This window comes from Onychostruthus taczanowskii, unplaced genomic scaffold (assembly GCF_017590055.1).
Source record: "Onychostruthus taczanowskii isolate IOZ18803 unplaced genomic scaffold, ASM1759005v1 scaffold63, whole genome shotgun sequence".
In the NCBI taxonomy this organism is placed as follows: domain Eukaryota; kingdom Metazoa; phylum Chordata; class Aves; order Passeriformes; family Passeridae; genus Onychostruthus; species Onychostruthus taczanowskii.
The window spans coordinates 4112279-4127911 of record NW_024504012.1 but is presented as its reverse complement, the minus strand read 5'-3'; the positions used below and the strand labels follow the sequence as shown (position 1 = coordinate 4127911).

Genomic DNA, 15633 nt, shown 5'->3' with positions numbered 1-15633 from the left:
CGGCCGCCCCCCCGGGCCCGCGGTGACGGCGGCTCGGCCGCGGCCATGGGGTGCCTGCAGAGCGTGGCCTGCAAGGCGCGGGTGCGCCGCGAGCAGATCGTGGTGTCGGACGTGTCGGCCACCATCGAGCCGGCGGCCACGGCCATCGAGGAGAGCTCGCCGGTGGTGCTGCGGTACCGCACGCCCTACTTCCGCGCCTCCGCCCGCGTCCTCATGCCGCCCATCGCCCGGCGGCACACCTGGGTGGTGGGCTGGATCCAGGCCTGCAACCACATGGAGTTCTACAACACCTACAGCGACCTCGGCGTGTGAGCACCGCGGGCGGGCGCGGGGGCACGGGGCCGGGCGGGCCGGGCTGCGAACGGCGGGGGCTCCCCGGTGCGGGCACCTGCCCTGCTCCGCCCGCAGGCACCGGGAGCTGACCCCGGCATTGGGAGCCGCATGCCGGCACAGGGAGCCGCAGCCCGGCACCGGGAGCTGCAGCCCGGCACCGGGAGCTGCAGCCCGGCATTGGGAGCTGCAGCCCGGCACCGGGAGCTGCAGCCCGGCACCGGGAGCCGCACCCCCGGCACCCTGTGCAGCCCCAGCCCCAGCACCCTGTGCTGCCCCTCTGCCCCACCTCTGCAGCCGCAGGCACACATGGGCATCACCTTCATCCCAGCCCCGCTCCCCGACCCCACAGTTCCTGCTCCTCGGGCCCCACAGCTGGTCCCGCACCGTCCCGCTGGCCCGGAGCTCGCCCTTCCGAGGGCTTTGCGGCCGCTGTCTCCCACCAAGCATCGTTTCTGCTTTGGGACTGGGGCTGGAGCATGGGCAGTGCTGGGGGTGTTGCCCCTTTGGCTTGTGTTAGTAGAGGGAAAGGTTGCGGTGCTGGGCAGAGGTGGCAGCTGGAAAACAGCCTTTCCCAAGGCTGAGCGTGCAGGTGGCTTGTAATCCCTTTGGGGATGCCGAGGGGCAACGCTGTTGGCTCTCTGTCTGTGTCTTCTGTCTTTGGAAAGGGGTGATGCAGGAGGGGAGATGTCCGGAGGGGAGATGTGTCTTTGGAAAGGGGTGATGCAGGAGGGGAGATGTCCGGAGTGTTCTGCAGCTCACTGGTGGGCTCCTGCTGCTGGAGCAGCAGATCCTTGTCCTGCATCCTTGTATCGCCACAGATTGGTGTGCACGGGGCACTGGAGCACTTGGGGACGTTGGAGTGGAGGTGATCACTTGGAGGGATGGCAGAAGTGTGGCCCCAGCCCCTCTGCTGCAAAGCTGCTCCCGTGTTACTGCCGCACAGGCCTCACCATAGCCACATGGTGTTGGTAGCACGGCCAGCAGCAAAGATTTGGGCTGCATTCCCCTCCCCCCAGCCATATTGCAGGGATTTCATGGTGCCAGTGGCAGGCTTAATTGTGGGGTTCAATTGTTGTACGTGTCTTGGTATTTAAGGTATAAAAATCACAGACCTCCTGCAGGAGGGGGCTGCTGATGGGCTGGGCCCGTGCCCGGGTCACTGTGCTGCAGCTGGGGGCAGGCAAGGCTGTTCTCCAGCACAGGAGCTGATTAAGGAGAGAGTGACCCCAGAGAGACTCAGCAGAGGGTTTTGGCCGAGTCAGTTTAATTGCAGGTTAATTAAAATGGCATTGTGTTGGCAGAGCAAAAGCTCAAGCTGGACGTGCTCAAGGAGCCGAAGCTGAATTTGTTCTTCAGGGCTGTCCCTGAGAGTTTGCTGCAGGCAGGCAGAGGGTCCCCGTGCTGCTGGCTTCTCCATCCCTCGCCAGGCACTGTTGCTGCCATTTCCCTGCTCATCTTCCTCTTCTTCTTCACCAGGTCAAGCTGGGAACTGCCCGACCTGCGAGAAGGACGAGTGAAAGCCATCAGCGATTCGGATGGGGTGAGCTACCCCTGGTATGGAAACACCACAGAAACCGTGACCCTGGTGGGGCCCACTAACAAGATCTCCAGGTTCTCGGTGAGCATGAACGACAATTTCTACCCCAGCGTGACGTGGGCCGTGCCCGTGAGCAACAGCAACGTGCCGCTGCTGACCAGGATTAAAAGGGACCAGAGCTTTACCACGTGGCTCGTGGCCATGAACACCACCACCAAGGAGAAGATCATCTTGCAGACTATAAAGTGGAGGATGCGAGTGGACATTGAGGTGGACCCCATGCAGCTGCTGGGGCAGAGGGCACGGCTGGTGGGCAGGACTCAGCAGGAGCAGCCGCGGATCCTCAGCAGGATGGAGCCCATCCCACCCAACGCACTAGTGAAGCCCAACGCCAACGACGCCCAGGTGCTCATGTGGAGACCCAAGCGAGGGCAGCCCATCGTGGTGATACCTCCCAAGTAGGGCGTGCAGGTGAGGGCCTGGGTGCCCCCAGCCCGCTGCAGACGAACAGGGCTGCCAAGCCAAAGCAGACCTCTCGGGTTCTCCTGCCTTTGTTGTTGTGGTTGGAAACGTGGCTCCTCCTCGGTCAGAAATAGAGCCTGGCTGGCACAAGGGCACAGAAGAGGGTTTGCTGAGCTGGAGGATTTCCCAGGAAGCGGAATGGAGTACTTGCAGCTGGCACAGAGGCTGTCTGACACAAAGGACTCATCTTTCCTTGCGGGGCAGCGCGAGGAGCATGAGTGTGGTTGAACCGTGCCCGTGGCAGATGCTGCTTCCCACCCGGCCGGAGGGAGAGGCGGAGGCTGTTCCTGCTGGCAGCGGGGGCTGCTGCGGTCCCTTGTCCCTGCCGTGTCCGTACCTATGCATTTCAGATCCGTGATCCACCCCTGGCCTGCCCGCTGGCACCGGGCGGGAGGGGCGGCAGTGGGGTGGGACCGGGCGGTGCTGCCGCGGGGCAGAGCCCGGTGCTGCCGGTGCCACCGCTCGGGAGGGGTCTTCTGCAGCCCGGGGGGAGCGGGACACGTTTTGCATGCATCTGGGTGTGTTTGGAGTAGTTGTGAGTGTAGGAGATGCCATAGCTCTTTTCTGTCTTGGAGTGAGGTCTAGGGGCAGGTTAGATGTCCTTTTGTTTTAAGGTGCACTAAGTCTTTGCATTCCTCAGCCTCCCCTCCCGAGTCCCGCTGGCCCTTCTCTTTCGGGAGCAGAAGGGATTCTCATCCAGGTGGGAAAAGGGGGCAGTGCTGTTCTCCCAGCCCAGGTGCTCTGTGCATGGTACCCAAACCAGCCCACAGGTACTCTGGACTTGCTTCGCTTCAGCGCACACCCCGCTCCCTCGCTAGAAGTTGGGTGCTTGCTCATTTTCCACGCAAATGCTGGCTCACGTGGAGGCCTCTTCCCCAGCCACCCACGGCTACTGGCTGGGCCACCAGTGGAGGGGCCAGCACGCTTTGTGGTACCTCCCCAAGCTCTGTGGAGGGCAGGGATGTGAGTGGAGGCTGTTCAGGGCAGGCCTGGGTTTGCCTGGGAAAGAGGAGGTGAATGTGCTGCCTGGGGGCTGCCTCCTGCTGCTGCCGTGCTTGGGAGGGGTCACAGGGGGATTTATTTGCCTTTCTTCTCGCTCCTTGCTGCCTGGATGGCTGGCATTGGCTGGTCCATGGGGCAGCACGGTGCTGTGGGATGCAGCTGGCAGTTCCCAGGATCTCACCCTGGAGTTGCAGCAGAGGCATGAACCATGGCTGTGCTGCTGCTCTGGGTGCTCCATCATTCCTGGGCAGGTGGTTATGGCTTTTGCTGCTTTCTCATGCTCCCTGGCATGAGCCCTATAGCTCCTCAGCTCGCAGCCCTGCCTTCTTCACACTGCAGGGAGGTTGTGCTGCCCTGGGGATGCAGGTCATTCCTGCTGGGAAGGTCCAGCCTGGGGAGGAGTGCTGGGTGACACTTCCGTGCACCCCGGGCCCTGCCAGCACAGGGGCTCCCGAGGCATCTTAGACCAAAAATCCCTGTGAAATCCCCGTGCTATTTATTGCCCTCAGTAGTGTTTGCTGCTGATCCAGTTCTTTATTTATTTTCCCTCTGGGAGCGTTTCCTTTGGACGCCTTGGCACAACAATTCCGTGTGCCGGGGCCGGCGCTCCTGCTCCTCCCGCCTGGCCTCGCGCTGGGCTGGGAACCTGCTGCTTTCCGTGCCTGTGTCGGGTTCTGCAGGGGCTACAGCCTCGCTGGGGGGCAGGTTTGGAGGGACAGAGGGTTTTGAGCTTTGGTTTGCTGTGTTTTCTGCAGCAGAGCTCCCACAGGGAGCTTGCTGGTGTGGGAAGACGTCCTGCTCTTGTGAGACTGTGGTTTTGTCCTGGTGTGGGACCGATGGCAGCTTTTGCCATCGCTGATGTTTTGTTTCTCAAAAAGTGTGTGTGGAGAGGGGTTAGATACTTGAAATACAATTTTCCTTAAGGACTGGGGGAGGAGGGGTAAGTACCTTTTGGTTTGAAGTAAGGCAGGTGTATACTTTTGACCAAGGGGGACAGAAAGATCTCTGGCAGCATCAGAGCTAAAATGCCAGAGGAAGGGGTTCCCCAGTGAACAGGCAGCTCCAAGGTGGGCTTCCTGCTGGGACAGGATGCTGTGTCCAGAGGCTGTGTGAGCCAGCTCCCCAAAACCCACGGGAAATGGCTGCATGCTGTGTCAGCCCAGGGAGCTGCTGTGGCACTGCCATGGCTCCAGTGTCTGGGAGAGTGGGGACACTGCTGCAGGGATGCTGTTGAATTCAGCATTGCCACCTTTTGGGATTTGCTGGCCAGTCTGAGCCTTGGCACGTGGCTGGTGCCATGACACTGAGACAGCAGTAGCTGAATTTCTATCCATGAATGTCTGCAACATCCTGGTGCCAGGGTCAGGCTCCATGCCTGGCTGTAGTCATGTGCCTGACGCCCCAGGGCTGCCCCAGCCTGCAGGCAGGTGTTGGCTGAGCCCTGGGGCTGTGCCTGTGTTCACCTCTCCAGGCTTCTGCCAGGCTTCCAGTCCCACTCCTCTGACAGCTGGATTTGATACACTTGATTTGGTGCATGGGTTGTCTTTGTGGGCATTTCCCCGTTAAAAAAGAAGGGGGGAAAAAAAAGTTTGCAAAAATTGTTTGCAAAGAAACACGTGCAAACAGCGTTTACAGAAACGTGCAGGCATTGTGCGTGTTGGCAAAGGAGGGTGTTCACACCTGGCTGGAGATGGAGCTCTGGGGCTGTTGGTGCTCAAAGGAAGGAGGGCAGGTGTGGGGAGAGTTCCCACGTACGAGTCTGAGTTTGGCTCGTTCCTTGTGGCTGGATGAGCACTCAGACCCCTGGGCTTCACCCCATGGGATGCTTTCCCTGTGCCCCCCTTCCCAACCAGCACCCCGTTATCTCAGGGAGGGGCAGCCCATGGAAATGCCCACCCTCACACTCCCTGTGCCCTGAGCCTCGGGGTGCCCCTTCCCCTCCTTCCCAGCCTCGGGTCACTTATTTATTTATCTATTTATTTATTTAAGTTATTTATTGGTATTTATTGACAACTGGAAGTCGGGGTGGGGGGGGCTCATTTCTGCTGCACAGTGGGGGCAGCTGGGTCTCCCCCACACCCAGCCCCTTGCGTTTTGGGGTGCTGCTGGGAGCACCTCTGGGGAGGGATGCTTGTGGTCCCCACGCTCCTATGCCCTTTTTGAGAGGGAGGGGAAGCAAGGGGAACCCCACCGTGCCTGCAGGGAGGGCACCCGCTGCTCGCCCCCTCCCTGCAGAAGCTTGGAGTCCTGTGCTCCCTCCCCTGCCCATCCCTGTTTACTGACCCAGCCTCCTGCTGCTTCTCCCGCTGGATTTGCTGTTTCCAGCTCCTGGAGAGGGCGGGAGGAGCCAGGGTGGATGAATGTCACTATGGAGAACAGACCAAACCAGGTATTCTGCTGCCGTGTAGGGAAAATCAGAGAGAGGAAAGCTGGTTTTGCAGAGTGCCTTAAACACAAATGACTTTACCGAGTAGGGGGCTTGGACTTCTGTCTCTGGATGTTATTACCAACTCAAAAAATGTTGCATTTCACTTCTCTGGGATTAAAAGAAAACTACTCGAGCTGTACTGGAGCCAAACCTTGTGTCCGAGTGTCTCTGGCTGGTTTGTACCTCTGGGGCCATGGCAGCACCGGGCAGCGGGCAGGAATTCTTGGAATTTCAATCAGCCCCTACCTGCCTCAGCAGTGGCACCAGTGGCTGTCCCTGCTGGCTTTAAGCCCTTGGGTCTGGTGGCAAGATTTGCTCCACTTTGTCCTGACTTGAGGTGGCTTCTGTGCTGTCCCAGAGATGTTGTGCTGGCCCTGTAGTGCCCTTCCCCAGGGGATGCTCTGAGCAGGCTGCACTTTGTCCTGACTTGAGGTGGCTTCTGTGCTGTCCCAGAGATGTGCTGGCCCTGCAGTGCCCTTCCCCAGGGGATGCTCTGACCAGGCTTTTGGCACAAAGGCTGCCATGGGGCTGTGCCCCCACACTTCAGCAAATTGGGCAGTTGGTTGGAAAGCCTGGAGGGGGCAGACGTTCCTTTTTCCCTTAGGAAACAAGATCCCAGTGAGGCAGCAGCAAGAAGCCCAGGAGTTCATGCGGCCCAGCCATGGGAACTAGGAAAGCTGCCCAGACTGATAAAGCTGAAAAGCTACTCTGAAAAAAGATGTTTCTCTTTTGAAATTGTAGATTCCCTTTCCCCTTTTTTGCAGAGTGGAAGAGTGAGAACAAAAGTCAGCCCAGAGACCAACTGTTCCTATCCTCCTGTCAAAATAATACATGGGAATAATATGGAGTTTCATAACGAAGGCTCATTTAAAAGCCATTTGGGGAAATACACCAATATTCACTGGATAGTTCCTGAAGGCAATTAAAAATTAATAAACATCTTTTTTTGGGGGGGAGGGGTAATAAAAGAGGGCTGTGGGTGCTGCCTGCGGTTTAGTCTGGAGGAGAATTCGGTGCTTTGCTCACCTTGAACATCAAACCCACAGTCCCACCTGCTGGGGGGGTACATTTGTGCCTAAGTTAGCTGATTTCTTGAACAGCTGCTCCTTTTGAGCATTGCTGGCTGTGCTGGGCACTGAGGGATGCTGGCAGCCACCCTATGAGCTATTCAGTGAGCAGCTTTCTTTCCTACTGTTACATTAAAACATTGCTCATGCCTTGACAAATCCCTGAGATGGAGGTGTGGGAGAGCAGGCAGGAGTCTGCACGGCTCCTGTCGTGCCTGCTCATGCCCCAGAGCCGGGGAGGACCCTCTGCCCTGCGGCCAAGGCCAGGCCAGGCTGAGGCACATTCTTCCTCCCCAGCAGGGACAGCACAACTCTCTTGTCTGAGCCCTGGGACAAGCTCTCTTTCCAAAAGGCCTTCCTTAGCAAGAACAAGGGCAGTCTGTGCTGCTGCCACCCCCCTCCAGAGCCTGGGCACAAATCCCAGCTGCATGCCCACAGGGAACACAGCAAATGCTGCAGGGTGCCGTGGGGGCAGCAGACACAGACAAGGGACACTGCAGGTAGTACTGAAGGTCAGTTTATTTGCTTGATTCCCTCTTCCACAAAACCTGGAAACCATCACCTTCCAGCAAGAGACAAGAAAGCAGTTAAGAGGTGAGATTCGGCTCTGCAGCTCCTCCCCTACTCGCGGGACCAAAGGTTAGATGGCTGCTCTGAAAGGCACGCAGCAGCTTGGAACCCCAGAGCTCCCTGTCCCAGCAGGACACCCCTTCTCATGGCTGGCACCAAACGGAGGGACACCACAGCAGGAGCCCTGCAGTCCCCACGGGTGTGCTCGTGTCCTGGCAGGGCTGGTCCGAGCCAGGAAAACACCCAGGGCTTGGGTTCTGAGGGGATGGGCTGGAGGGACAGGAGGGCTGCTTCAGTGCTGCCGTGCGCTGCCGGGACGAGGCTGTGGTGGTGCGGTGTCAGAGGGTGGGAGCTGGGCTCGGGAAGGCTCCGGCATCCCAGCAGGATGGACAGACAGACAGACAGACGCCTCACTCTGGCTGCGGGGTGTAGCGCAGGTACTTCTTGCCCGACGGCAGCTCCTTGGTGAAGACTCCTTTGGGGAAGAGCTTCTTGGCTTCCTCGTCAGGTAAGGTGGGCACGACCATGACGCTGTCACCGGGCTGGGGAGCAGATGGGGACAAATGGGGACTGTAAGGAGCTGGCAGGGCTGGACACGGGTGGCACTACCTCCCTGCGAGTGCCCAGCCCTTGTGCCCCAGGCACATCCTGTACCTGGAGCCAGCAGTGAGGGCAGAGTGGGAGCTACACCGGGAGCCACGGGAGATGTCCAAAGGGAGAGCTGTGCCATCTGCCAGCCCTGCCAATGGCATCCCACAGCCATGGGAGCAGGGAGTAAGGAGGGGGGAGGTTGAGCCTCTCTGCGATGCTGGACAGAGCACAGCTCGCCCATGTCTGTTCATCCATTCCTATAGTTCAGGCACCCCTGGACAGGTGGTGCTGGCTCCCTCTTGATTCCAAGCCCTGGGGATAGAACTGCTTTCCTGGGAGGTGGGTGAGCTGGCCCAGCCCACTGCGAGCTTATGCTGCAGGAAACAGGAGCCTTCTGAGGCAGGGCTGCCTCCAGTGCTGCTTCCCCCAGCCTGGGGATGCCCCTCCAAGGGAGGCTGGCTGCCATTTCAATGCCTGTTCCCAGTGCCTGGCTGTGAGCTTTGCCCTGCTCCTCACCTTCCAGTCCACAGGGGTAGCGACCTTCTTGTATGCTGTGAGCTGCAGGGAGTCCACCACTCTCAGGATCTCATCAAAGTTCCTCCCGGTGGTGGCTGGATACAGGATAGAGAGTTTCAGCTTCTTATCCGGGCCAAAAACGAACACCTGAGCACAGGGAGACAGTGTCAGGGGCTGGGCACACTTGTCTGACTGCTCTGCTGGATCTGCTCAGCCCTGATGCTCCTTCCTTTCCCAGGAGCTGCCTGACCACAGGTTTGGGACAGGGGAGATGCCATGGAGGGGATTTAGAGAACAACTGATGCCCAGGGAATGTGCTTTTGCTCTGGGAGCTCCTGTGTCCAATGCCAATGTTTTGCTGCCTGTGCCCTTCTAGTGTAAGCACATGAGGGGAAAGGGAAAGTCCGGCAGATCAAGCACTGACAAACATTAGTTTGGGACAGGCACAATCAGGATCGGTGGGTCACCGTGACAGAATCCATGGTTCCAGCCATCCCAGCTCCTGAGGATGGCCATGCCCATCCAGGTGAGCTGCCCCACAGCCACAGGGCAGGCTGGCAGGCCATGGTTCTGTGCTGCGGGGACAGGCACTCACCACACGAGCGGTCAGCGGCATCCCATCCTTGTCCAGCTCGTCTGGGTCCAGCATGCCCAGCTTGACAGCCAGCTCCCGGTTCTTGTCAGCAATGATGGGGAAGGGCAGCTTCTCTGCAGGCTGTTCCCCGTTGTAGGCATTGATGTCCTGCAGGGACAAAGCCAAGGGACGTTCCTGTGGCACCAGCAGAGACAGAGGCCAGGCAGAACCGGGAGCTCCCCACCCGCTTGACCCCAAGGCCTCAGGCTGGGACAGCACAGCCAGGGCTCATGGCCTTCCAGGAAGCTTCCAGAAACCAGAAACCTTTGTGCCAGGCTGGGCTGTGCCTTGCTCTTGAGGTCAGTTCTTAGGCTGTCTGTGCTCACAGCCCGTGCAGCAGCTGCTTTGCCCAGGCAGTGCGTATGGAGCAACAGGGAATTCGGGCCCGTGCTAGCGACACAGAGAGCTTGAACCACCTTCCACTGAGAACTGTGCCCCTCTTCCAGCTCTCTCCCAGCTCTGCTGACAGGTGTCACAGCTGAACTGGACTGTGCTCCTAAGGAGTTGTTTCTCTAGGGGCAGAGCAACCAGTCTGACACTCCACAGGTCTCATTCAAGGGTCCAGTTCCATCCAGTGAGTCACTCGCAGCTTACTTAACTAAAGGCTCTCAAAAAACTACAGTGGAAGCCTGAGTGCAGGTGCTGGGACACTGCTCACTCTTTTTTGAACCACGCCTGGGACAGAAGAGAAAACCATCCCCCTCCACAGCCCTGGAGGCTCTGCCTTGTGACCACGGTTTATGAGGCTGTACTAGTCCAAACTGGACCTGCTTCACAAATACACACAAAAAACCGTATTTTGAGCATCTCCAAACTTGGTCTGGACTCGACTAGAGCATTTAAGTTGTCCCTGGAGTCTGCAGCACCACCCTCACAGGCCACAGGGAGCTGTGCTGGGAGGAGCCTGCTGCAGGCAGCACAGGCAGGGCAGCTGCCAGCATCAAAGCAAGCAGAATTCAAGGCTCCTGTCTTGAATTCTGCCAGAATAGGCCAGCCTGTTCCTTCCACCCTTTGCATGCTACAAGGAGTCAAAAGTGACTGCAATACTGCTGCGAGCCTCCCTCACACTGCTGTGCTGCACTATCAGCTCAGCTGATGAACTCAGTGTAAAACCTCTCTGCCTTCTCCAGGCTCTGAATGTGGGGGAGCAGGCTCAGAGGGAACCCAGGGAGGGCAGGGTTGGAAATGCTGCCCCTTGGCACTGCTCAATAGCAGCAAGAGCAGGCAGGCCCTGCACCCCTCCTCAGCCCCCCATGGCTGCTGGTGCTGACAAAAGGGGCTGTAGCCCTGCCCCAGCTGCTCAGGATGCTGCAAGCAGGTCAAGTGGCGCACACGTGGCCAAATGTTTCCTTTCCAGCTTTGCTCTTTGCTTGTTTTCTCCCCAGGCTTTTCTGTGTCACCACGGCTCTGCAGAAAGAGGCCACTGATCTTGGCTGGGTTGTGGCCAGGCCTGCCTTGGAAGGAAGCAGGGAATTGGTTCTGCTGTCCTGCAAACCTACCTTGGCAGAGCAGAGCAGGGAAGGAAAGCAGAGCTGGAGAGTTCAGCTGAGAAGAAATGCAGCTGAATGCTCCACAGAGTCACAGGAGGCTGCAGTGGACATCAGCAAACGAGAGCCACCCCTCACCTCTCTTTAGAGCAGGGCTGGAGGATGAGGAGAGTTTCTGAGAAGTGTTATCTGAATCCTATGGACTGTGACTCATTCCAAAAGGCATGCAATTTCCTGGCCTGGGGAGCTGTAGAAAACAGCCTCACAAACCATTCTCTGTGTTGCAATAAAACACCCACTACTCCCTTCCCGAGTCACTGATTTCCCTTCCAGAGTCCAAGCTGAAACCAGACATCACTGGAGGGATTGACTCACCACTGAGTCAGCAAGGTGCAGGTATCCCTGGCCAGAGAGAGCCCTGAAACCTCTGACAGGCACAGCACGTGCCAGCCAGACCTGCTCAGGGAGCTCAGGCATTCCCCCAGCTCGTGGAGAAGCAGCAGCCTCCTGCCTGGGGAGGTGGGATCAATCCCTGGCTGAACTACAGCTCCCAGTCCTGGAGCAAGCCTCCGTTCTGTGGCCAGGGATGGCCAAGAATAGCTGTGACATCTGCACAAAGTGACACAGGGATTATTGGCTGCACTCTGGCCCCACCTTTTCAGGCAGATCTCATCTGCCCACTGACATTTGGCAGCAGAGCAAGCAGAGAAGTTTTTCTATTGTTTCATGCAGGAGTTCAGCCACCCCTCTCTCGCCTGCTTGCTTCCTTGCAGGCTGTGCTCCAGGTAAAAGCAGCTTCATCCAGCCAGGAAGCAGAGCTGTGTTTGGGAATGCTTCACAGAGGGTTCTGCCCAACATTTTGCTCACTCCTGGGTCTTCTGAGTTCAATCCAGTGAACACTCCAGCCTTCTGTGGATTTGTCCTCACCAATTGGATCTTTGGCTCTGGAGGATTTTCACCTGTTTGTCTGACAGGTGCTGAGCTGACACTTCCAAACCTCTGGCTCCAAGGCTTCTCCCAGCCTACAGAAAGCTCACCACAGCTTCAATCACTGCCTCTCCGTGGTTTTTCTGGAAGGCTTTCCTGCTCTGCCTTCCCTCAGCCAGCATCAAGGCTGTTCTGCAACTTCTGCTCTCACCTGAGATTCTGCTGTTGTGTGAATAATTCTATAGGATCAGCAGAGTCAGCTCGCTGTTCATCTCTTTTTCACATCACCTGAGTCTGCTGAGCCCCACACATCCCTGCAGGCCCTGAGAGAGCTCAGCACTTCCCTCCCTTGACACAAATTCCTGCTTTCCTGCAAGAAAGAGCCTGCCCTTCACAGAGCTGACTTCATGGAAAAGCTGCTTGCAAATTCAAAGGCTTTGCAGAAGTCAGCAACACCCTAAGACCTCAGCTTTGGCCAGCAGATGAGTCTCCCTTACAAAAGCACAACACAAATGTTTTGTTCTGGCTAATGACACGTTATTTGCTAATTTGACTGCTGGTTTCAGCCAGTTTGAGCAGCCCAAAAATCTCATTTACTGGGATTTGTACATTGCTTTTCCCAGGCCCTTCTGAGGCTTGCCGGGACATTAGCCATGCACCACTCAGGTACAAAGGTTTGTTTAAGCAATAAGGCAATTAGCTAATTTCTAAAGCCAGTCAGTCATGAAGTAATGTCCAATGGAGCATAGAAATTTCTCCCCTTTAATTCCTCTTATTGCAAGCACCTCTCACCCCTGGAAAATATATGAGAACATTCCCAATTTTAAGAGCTAAGAGAGTGGCAGGTAATTCACCCAAGGATTTTTACACTCTGGCCATTTCTGTCTGAAATACTCATTTTAGACCCCTACCACCTCTAGCCCTGGAACCATTCTCCCTGGTAGCACACACAGGTTTGCCTTTGAAGTTTTTCTTGAGTTCCTTGCAAGTTCCTTCACCGAGTTATTCCATTCCCATCTTTTTTTAATGCTGCCTCATGTTCTCCTATTTGTGGTTTTATATTTAACATGTCTCTGTTTGTCCTCTGTTTTCTCCTCTCTGACCAAGCATGAACTGCAATTTTGTCCTCACTTCTGATGCCTCTTTTCCTTTCCTGTTTTATTACAGAACTTCCTGAGGGCCTGTGGGTAGGTTGCCTTCCTCTGAGGTTCTGGCATCACAGATCTCCATGTTTTAACCCTTTCAGTAGTGGTGGGACAGCAGTAATATTGCTTTCCTCTTGTATTGATACCTCAGGTTTTTGCTTTTCTATTTTTCACATTCTGTGCTGCTTTAGTGTATGGGTCTGGGCTTCATATTAGGGGATGGTGAGCTCTCTGCACAGAGTAGGGAGACAAAACAATTCCTGCTCTAGCTGGGCACCAAGGACAAATGATCCAAATCTCAGCCCAAGAGCACAAACACCGTGGGCTGAAGAGAGAAAACCTAGAAGGATGGGACTTCATGTGCTAAAGCTGGAATTGGACAATGAACTCCAATATGCAAATGGAGCAAAACTTATAAAAGTGAGAGACCCCCTCCATGACCGTTTGTGCATTTTGTGACCATTTTGGTTCATCTTGGGTGCAGCCCTGGCTGGGCTCTTGTGCTGCCCAAGGTGGATCCATTGAGGCCTCCTAATAAATCCCTGCTTTATTCTTTAACTCTGTCTAGTCTCTGTTCTAGGCCAGCCTTCACAAGGCATCAGCATCAAAGTGCAAAGAGCACCCTGGACTTTGCGGGGTGCTCCACAAAGACGGAGAACACCTTCCCCATTCCTGCTCTTAATTTCAGTGCTGCCACGCTTTGGGATGTGACACCTGTACCTCCAAGCCTGCGTGGGCATCTCCTGCAGCCTTTGGAGTGAGGCAGCAGCACAAGCTGGCCCCGAGGCCTCCCCAGAGCCCGTACCTTGCACCAGGAGAGGTGGTCCTGGACGCTGTCGATGGAGAGCGCGATCATCTTCACGTTGCGCTTGCTGAACTCGGGTGCCAGCTTGGCCGCCCGGCCCAGCTCCGTGGTGCACACGGGCGTGAAGTCCCGCGGGTGGGAGAACAGGATGCCCCACCTGCAACGGGAGGGAAGCAGCTGCTGTGAAGGTCAGGCGTGGTTCTGGTTTGTGCTGCAGACAAAAGCTGTGCAGACTGCATGGTGTGGAGCGCAGGAACAGCTCGTCTCTCTGATAAGGAATTCCTGCCCCGGCAACTCTTCCTTCCCTGGCAACTCTTCCTTCCCTATCACTAGAAACTTCCATGAGATAAGCCCAGCTCTAAGAAACTCCCTGCACCTCACTCCCCGCTCTGCCTCCAGGACCCTGCAGGAGATGCTGGAGTAGCCCCTGGATCTTCACATGGAGGTGGACACCGTGCCATGTGAGGAAGTTTGGGGGAGCCCCGTGTACAGTGCAGCCCAGAGACCCCACGTGTGAGGGGATGCCTGGCCAGCCTGCCAGCCAGGTTACTGCAGACACGGTCACTGATTCACCAGCCTGGCCACTACCCCTGCACCTCACCTCCACGAGGAGACACACACAAATGTGCATCATGCAACTCAAAAGAATGGGACAGGACCAAGCCTTAACCCAGCTGCTGCTGTGAGCTGCACTTCATTAAAAGGTAAGAATTAATCAATAACAGGGGAGGCCAGAAGTTAACAACATCACATTCTGGCTCCTGTTACCATGACACAGCCATCTCGCTGCTGCCCACAGCCTGGCAGCAATGGATTTTGAATCTTTAGAGCAGGCAAACACTAATCCTACACCTCCCAGGTAAGGTAAGCAGCACACAGAGAAAGACAGCAACGCAGCCCAGCAGGATGAGCTGGAGCAAAAAGGCTCTCAGGACTTCCCAGGGGCTAAAGCAAAGCCACCCCCAGCACTTCAAATTCCCTGCCAGAGACTCCTTCCACAATTTCTCAGCTCAAATCACACAGATCTTACTGCACCGATCTTCACCCAGCCCCGGGACCACAGCAGGGGGGGAAAGTCCTGTCTGAGAGACTCGGGAATGCAGCTGGAGGGATCAAGCGAGGGCCCCTGCAGCTCTGCAGAGCCGTGTGACTGCCACGGGTCACCAGGAATTCACGGGGCGGCTACCTGGCCACCGGTGCTACCAGGCTTTTCAGACAATAACTGCGCTCCTTGGGCAAACAGCAGCGAGGAGAAAGGAGAAAGCTGTGTGCCCAGGCCGGAACAGCCAGTTCCAGAAGGGCCGAAGCTCAGAGGGTTCTTTTTTCGCCCTCTGCCCGAGCTCACAATGCCGACAGAAGGGGCGGATTCACGCCTGCCAAGCGCTGCCGGGAGCGAGTCCCGGAGGCGCCGTGCCCGTGCCGGGAATGGAGCAGCCGGCTCTGCGGGAGCGGTGCCGGCAGGACGCGAGCCCTTTGTCACCTCCGCACTCCCGGCCACCGAGCCCCGTGTCACCGCACACCTTCGCACTCCGGCTACGTGACTCCGGGCTGGTCCGCAGCACCGCCCTGGGCTAAGCGCCGCTCTGCCAAGCCGGGCTTTGCCGCGCCGCGGGCGCTGCCTCCGCTCTCCCCGGGAGCTCGGCTCGCCCTCCGGGGCCCATGGGGACGGGCCATTCTGCCCACCGGGAATCCCGCCGTGTCCGGCCCCCCGGCCCCACGAGAAAAACCCACGTTTTGGAGCGAGTCCCCGGAACCGCGTGACACGAGACCCACCGTGCGGAAGGAAGGAACGCGGTGAGCGGTGCCGCTCCTTCCCGGCTCCCCGGGATCCGGCGGCGCGGACATCCCACCCCCTGCCCCCGCTCCCGCCGCATCCCCAAGGACTCACGAGTCTCCCAGGAAGTCGTGGAAGCGGATGCGACCCTGCGTGGTGTCCGCCTCGAAGTTGGGCGCCTCATCCCCCAGCAGCAGCCCCGGCATGACTGCGGTTCCCGGTGCAATTCCCGCTGCTGCTCCCGGAGCCGCCGCCGACCGCCGCCCCCTCTGCGCCTGCGCGCCTCCGCCGCCCC

The 15633-nt window shown here is 57.5% G+C and overlaps 2 protein-coding genes across 2 annotated transcripts; one reads left to right on the top strand and one right to left on the bottom strand.

Moving 5' to 3' along the window:
* Positions 1-6: 6 nt before the first annotated feature.
* FAM78B (family with sequence similarity 78 member B) lies at positions 7-5972 on the top strand. The gene is made up of 2 exons (XM_041420155.1): positions 7-308; positions 1810-5972. The coding sequence occupies exons 1-2, from the start codon at positions 46-48 to the stop codon at positions 2330-2332; spliced, it is 786 nt and encodes a 261-aa protein (XP_041276089.1). The 5' UTR covers positions 7-45; the 3' UTR covers positions 2333-5972.
* A 1418-nt stretch (positions 5973-7390) lies between these two features.
* Positions 7391-15623, bottom strand: PRDX6 (peroxiredoxin 6). Its single transcript, XM_041420131.1, has 5 exons — positions 15453-15623; positions 13565-13721; positions 9162-9308; positions 8567-8713; positions 7391-8001 (listed from the first exon to the last, which is right to left on the bottom strand). Exons 1-5 carry the CDS (start codon positions 15542-15544, stop codon positions 7870-7872), a joined length of 675 nt encoding a protein of 224 aa, XP_041276065.1. The 5' UTR covers positions 15545-15623; the 3' UTR covers positions 7391-7869.
* Positions 15624-15633: the final 10 nt, after the last annotated feature.

Bases quoted from the DNA above. Each gene is read 5' to 3' on its own strand.
- FAM78B (XM_041420155.1), top strand. From the start codon at position 46: ATGGGGTGCCTGCAGAGCGTGGCCTGCAAGGCGCGGGTGCGCCGCGAG. The intron at 309-1,809 runs GTGAGCACCGCG...CTTCTTCACCAG, and splicing joins ACCTACAGCGACCTCGGCGT to GTCAAGCTGGGAACTGCCCG.
- PRDX6 (XM_041420131.1), bottom strand. From the start codon at position 15,544: ATGCCGGGGCTGCTGCTGGGGGATGAGGCGCCCAACTTCGAGGCGGAC. The intron at 9,309-13,564 runs GTACGGGCTCTG...TTGTCCCTGCAG, and splicing joins ACCACCTCTCCTGGTGCAAG to GACATCAATGCCTACAACGG. The intron at 8,002-8,566 runs GTGAGGAGCAGG...TCTGCTCCCCAG, and splicing joins CTACCCCTGTGGACTGGAAG to CCCGGTGACAGCGTCATGGT.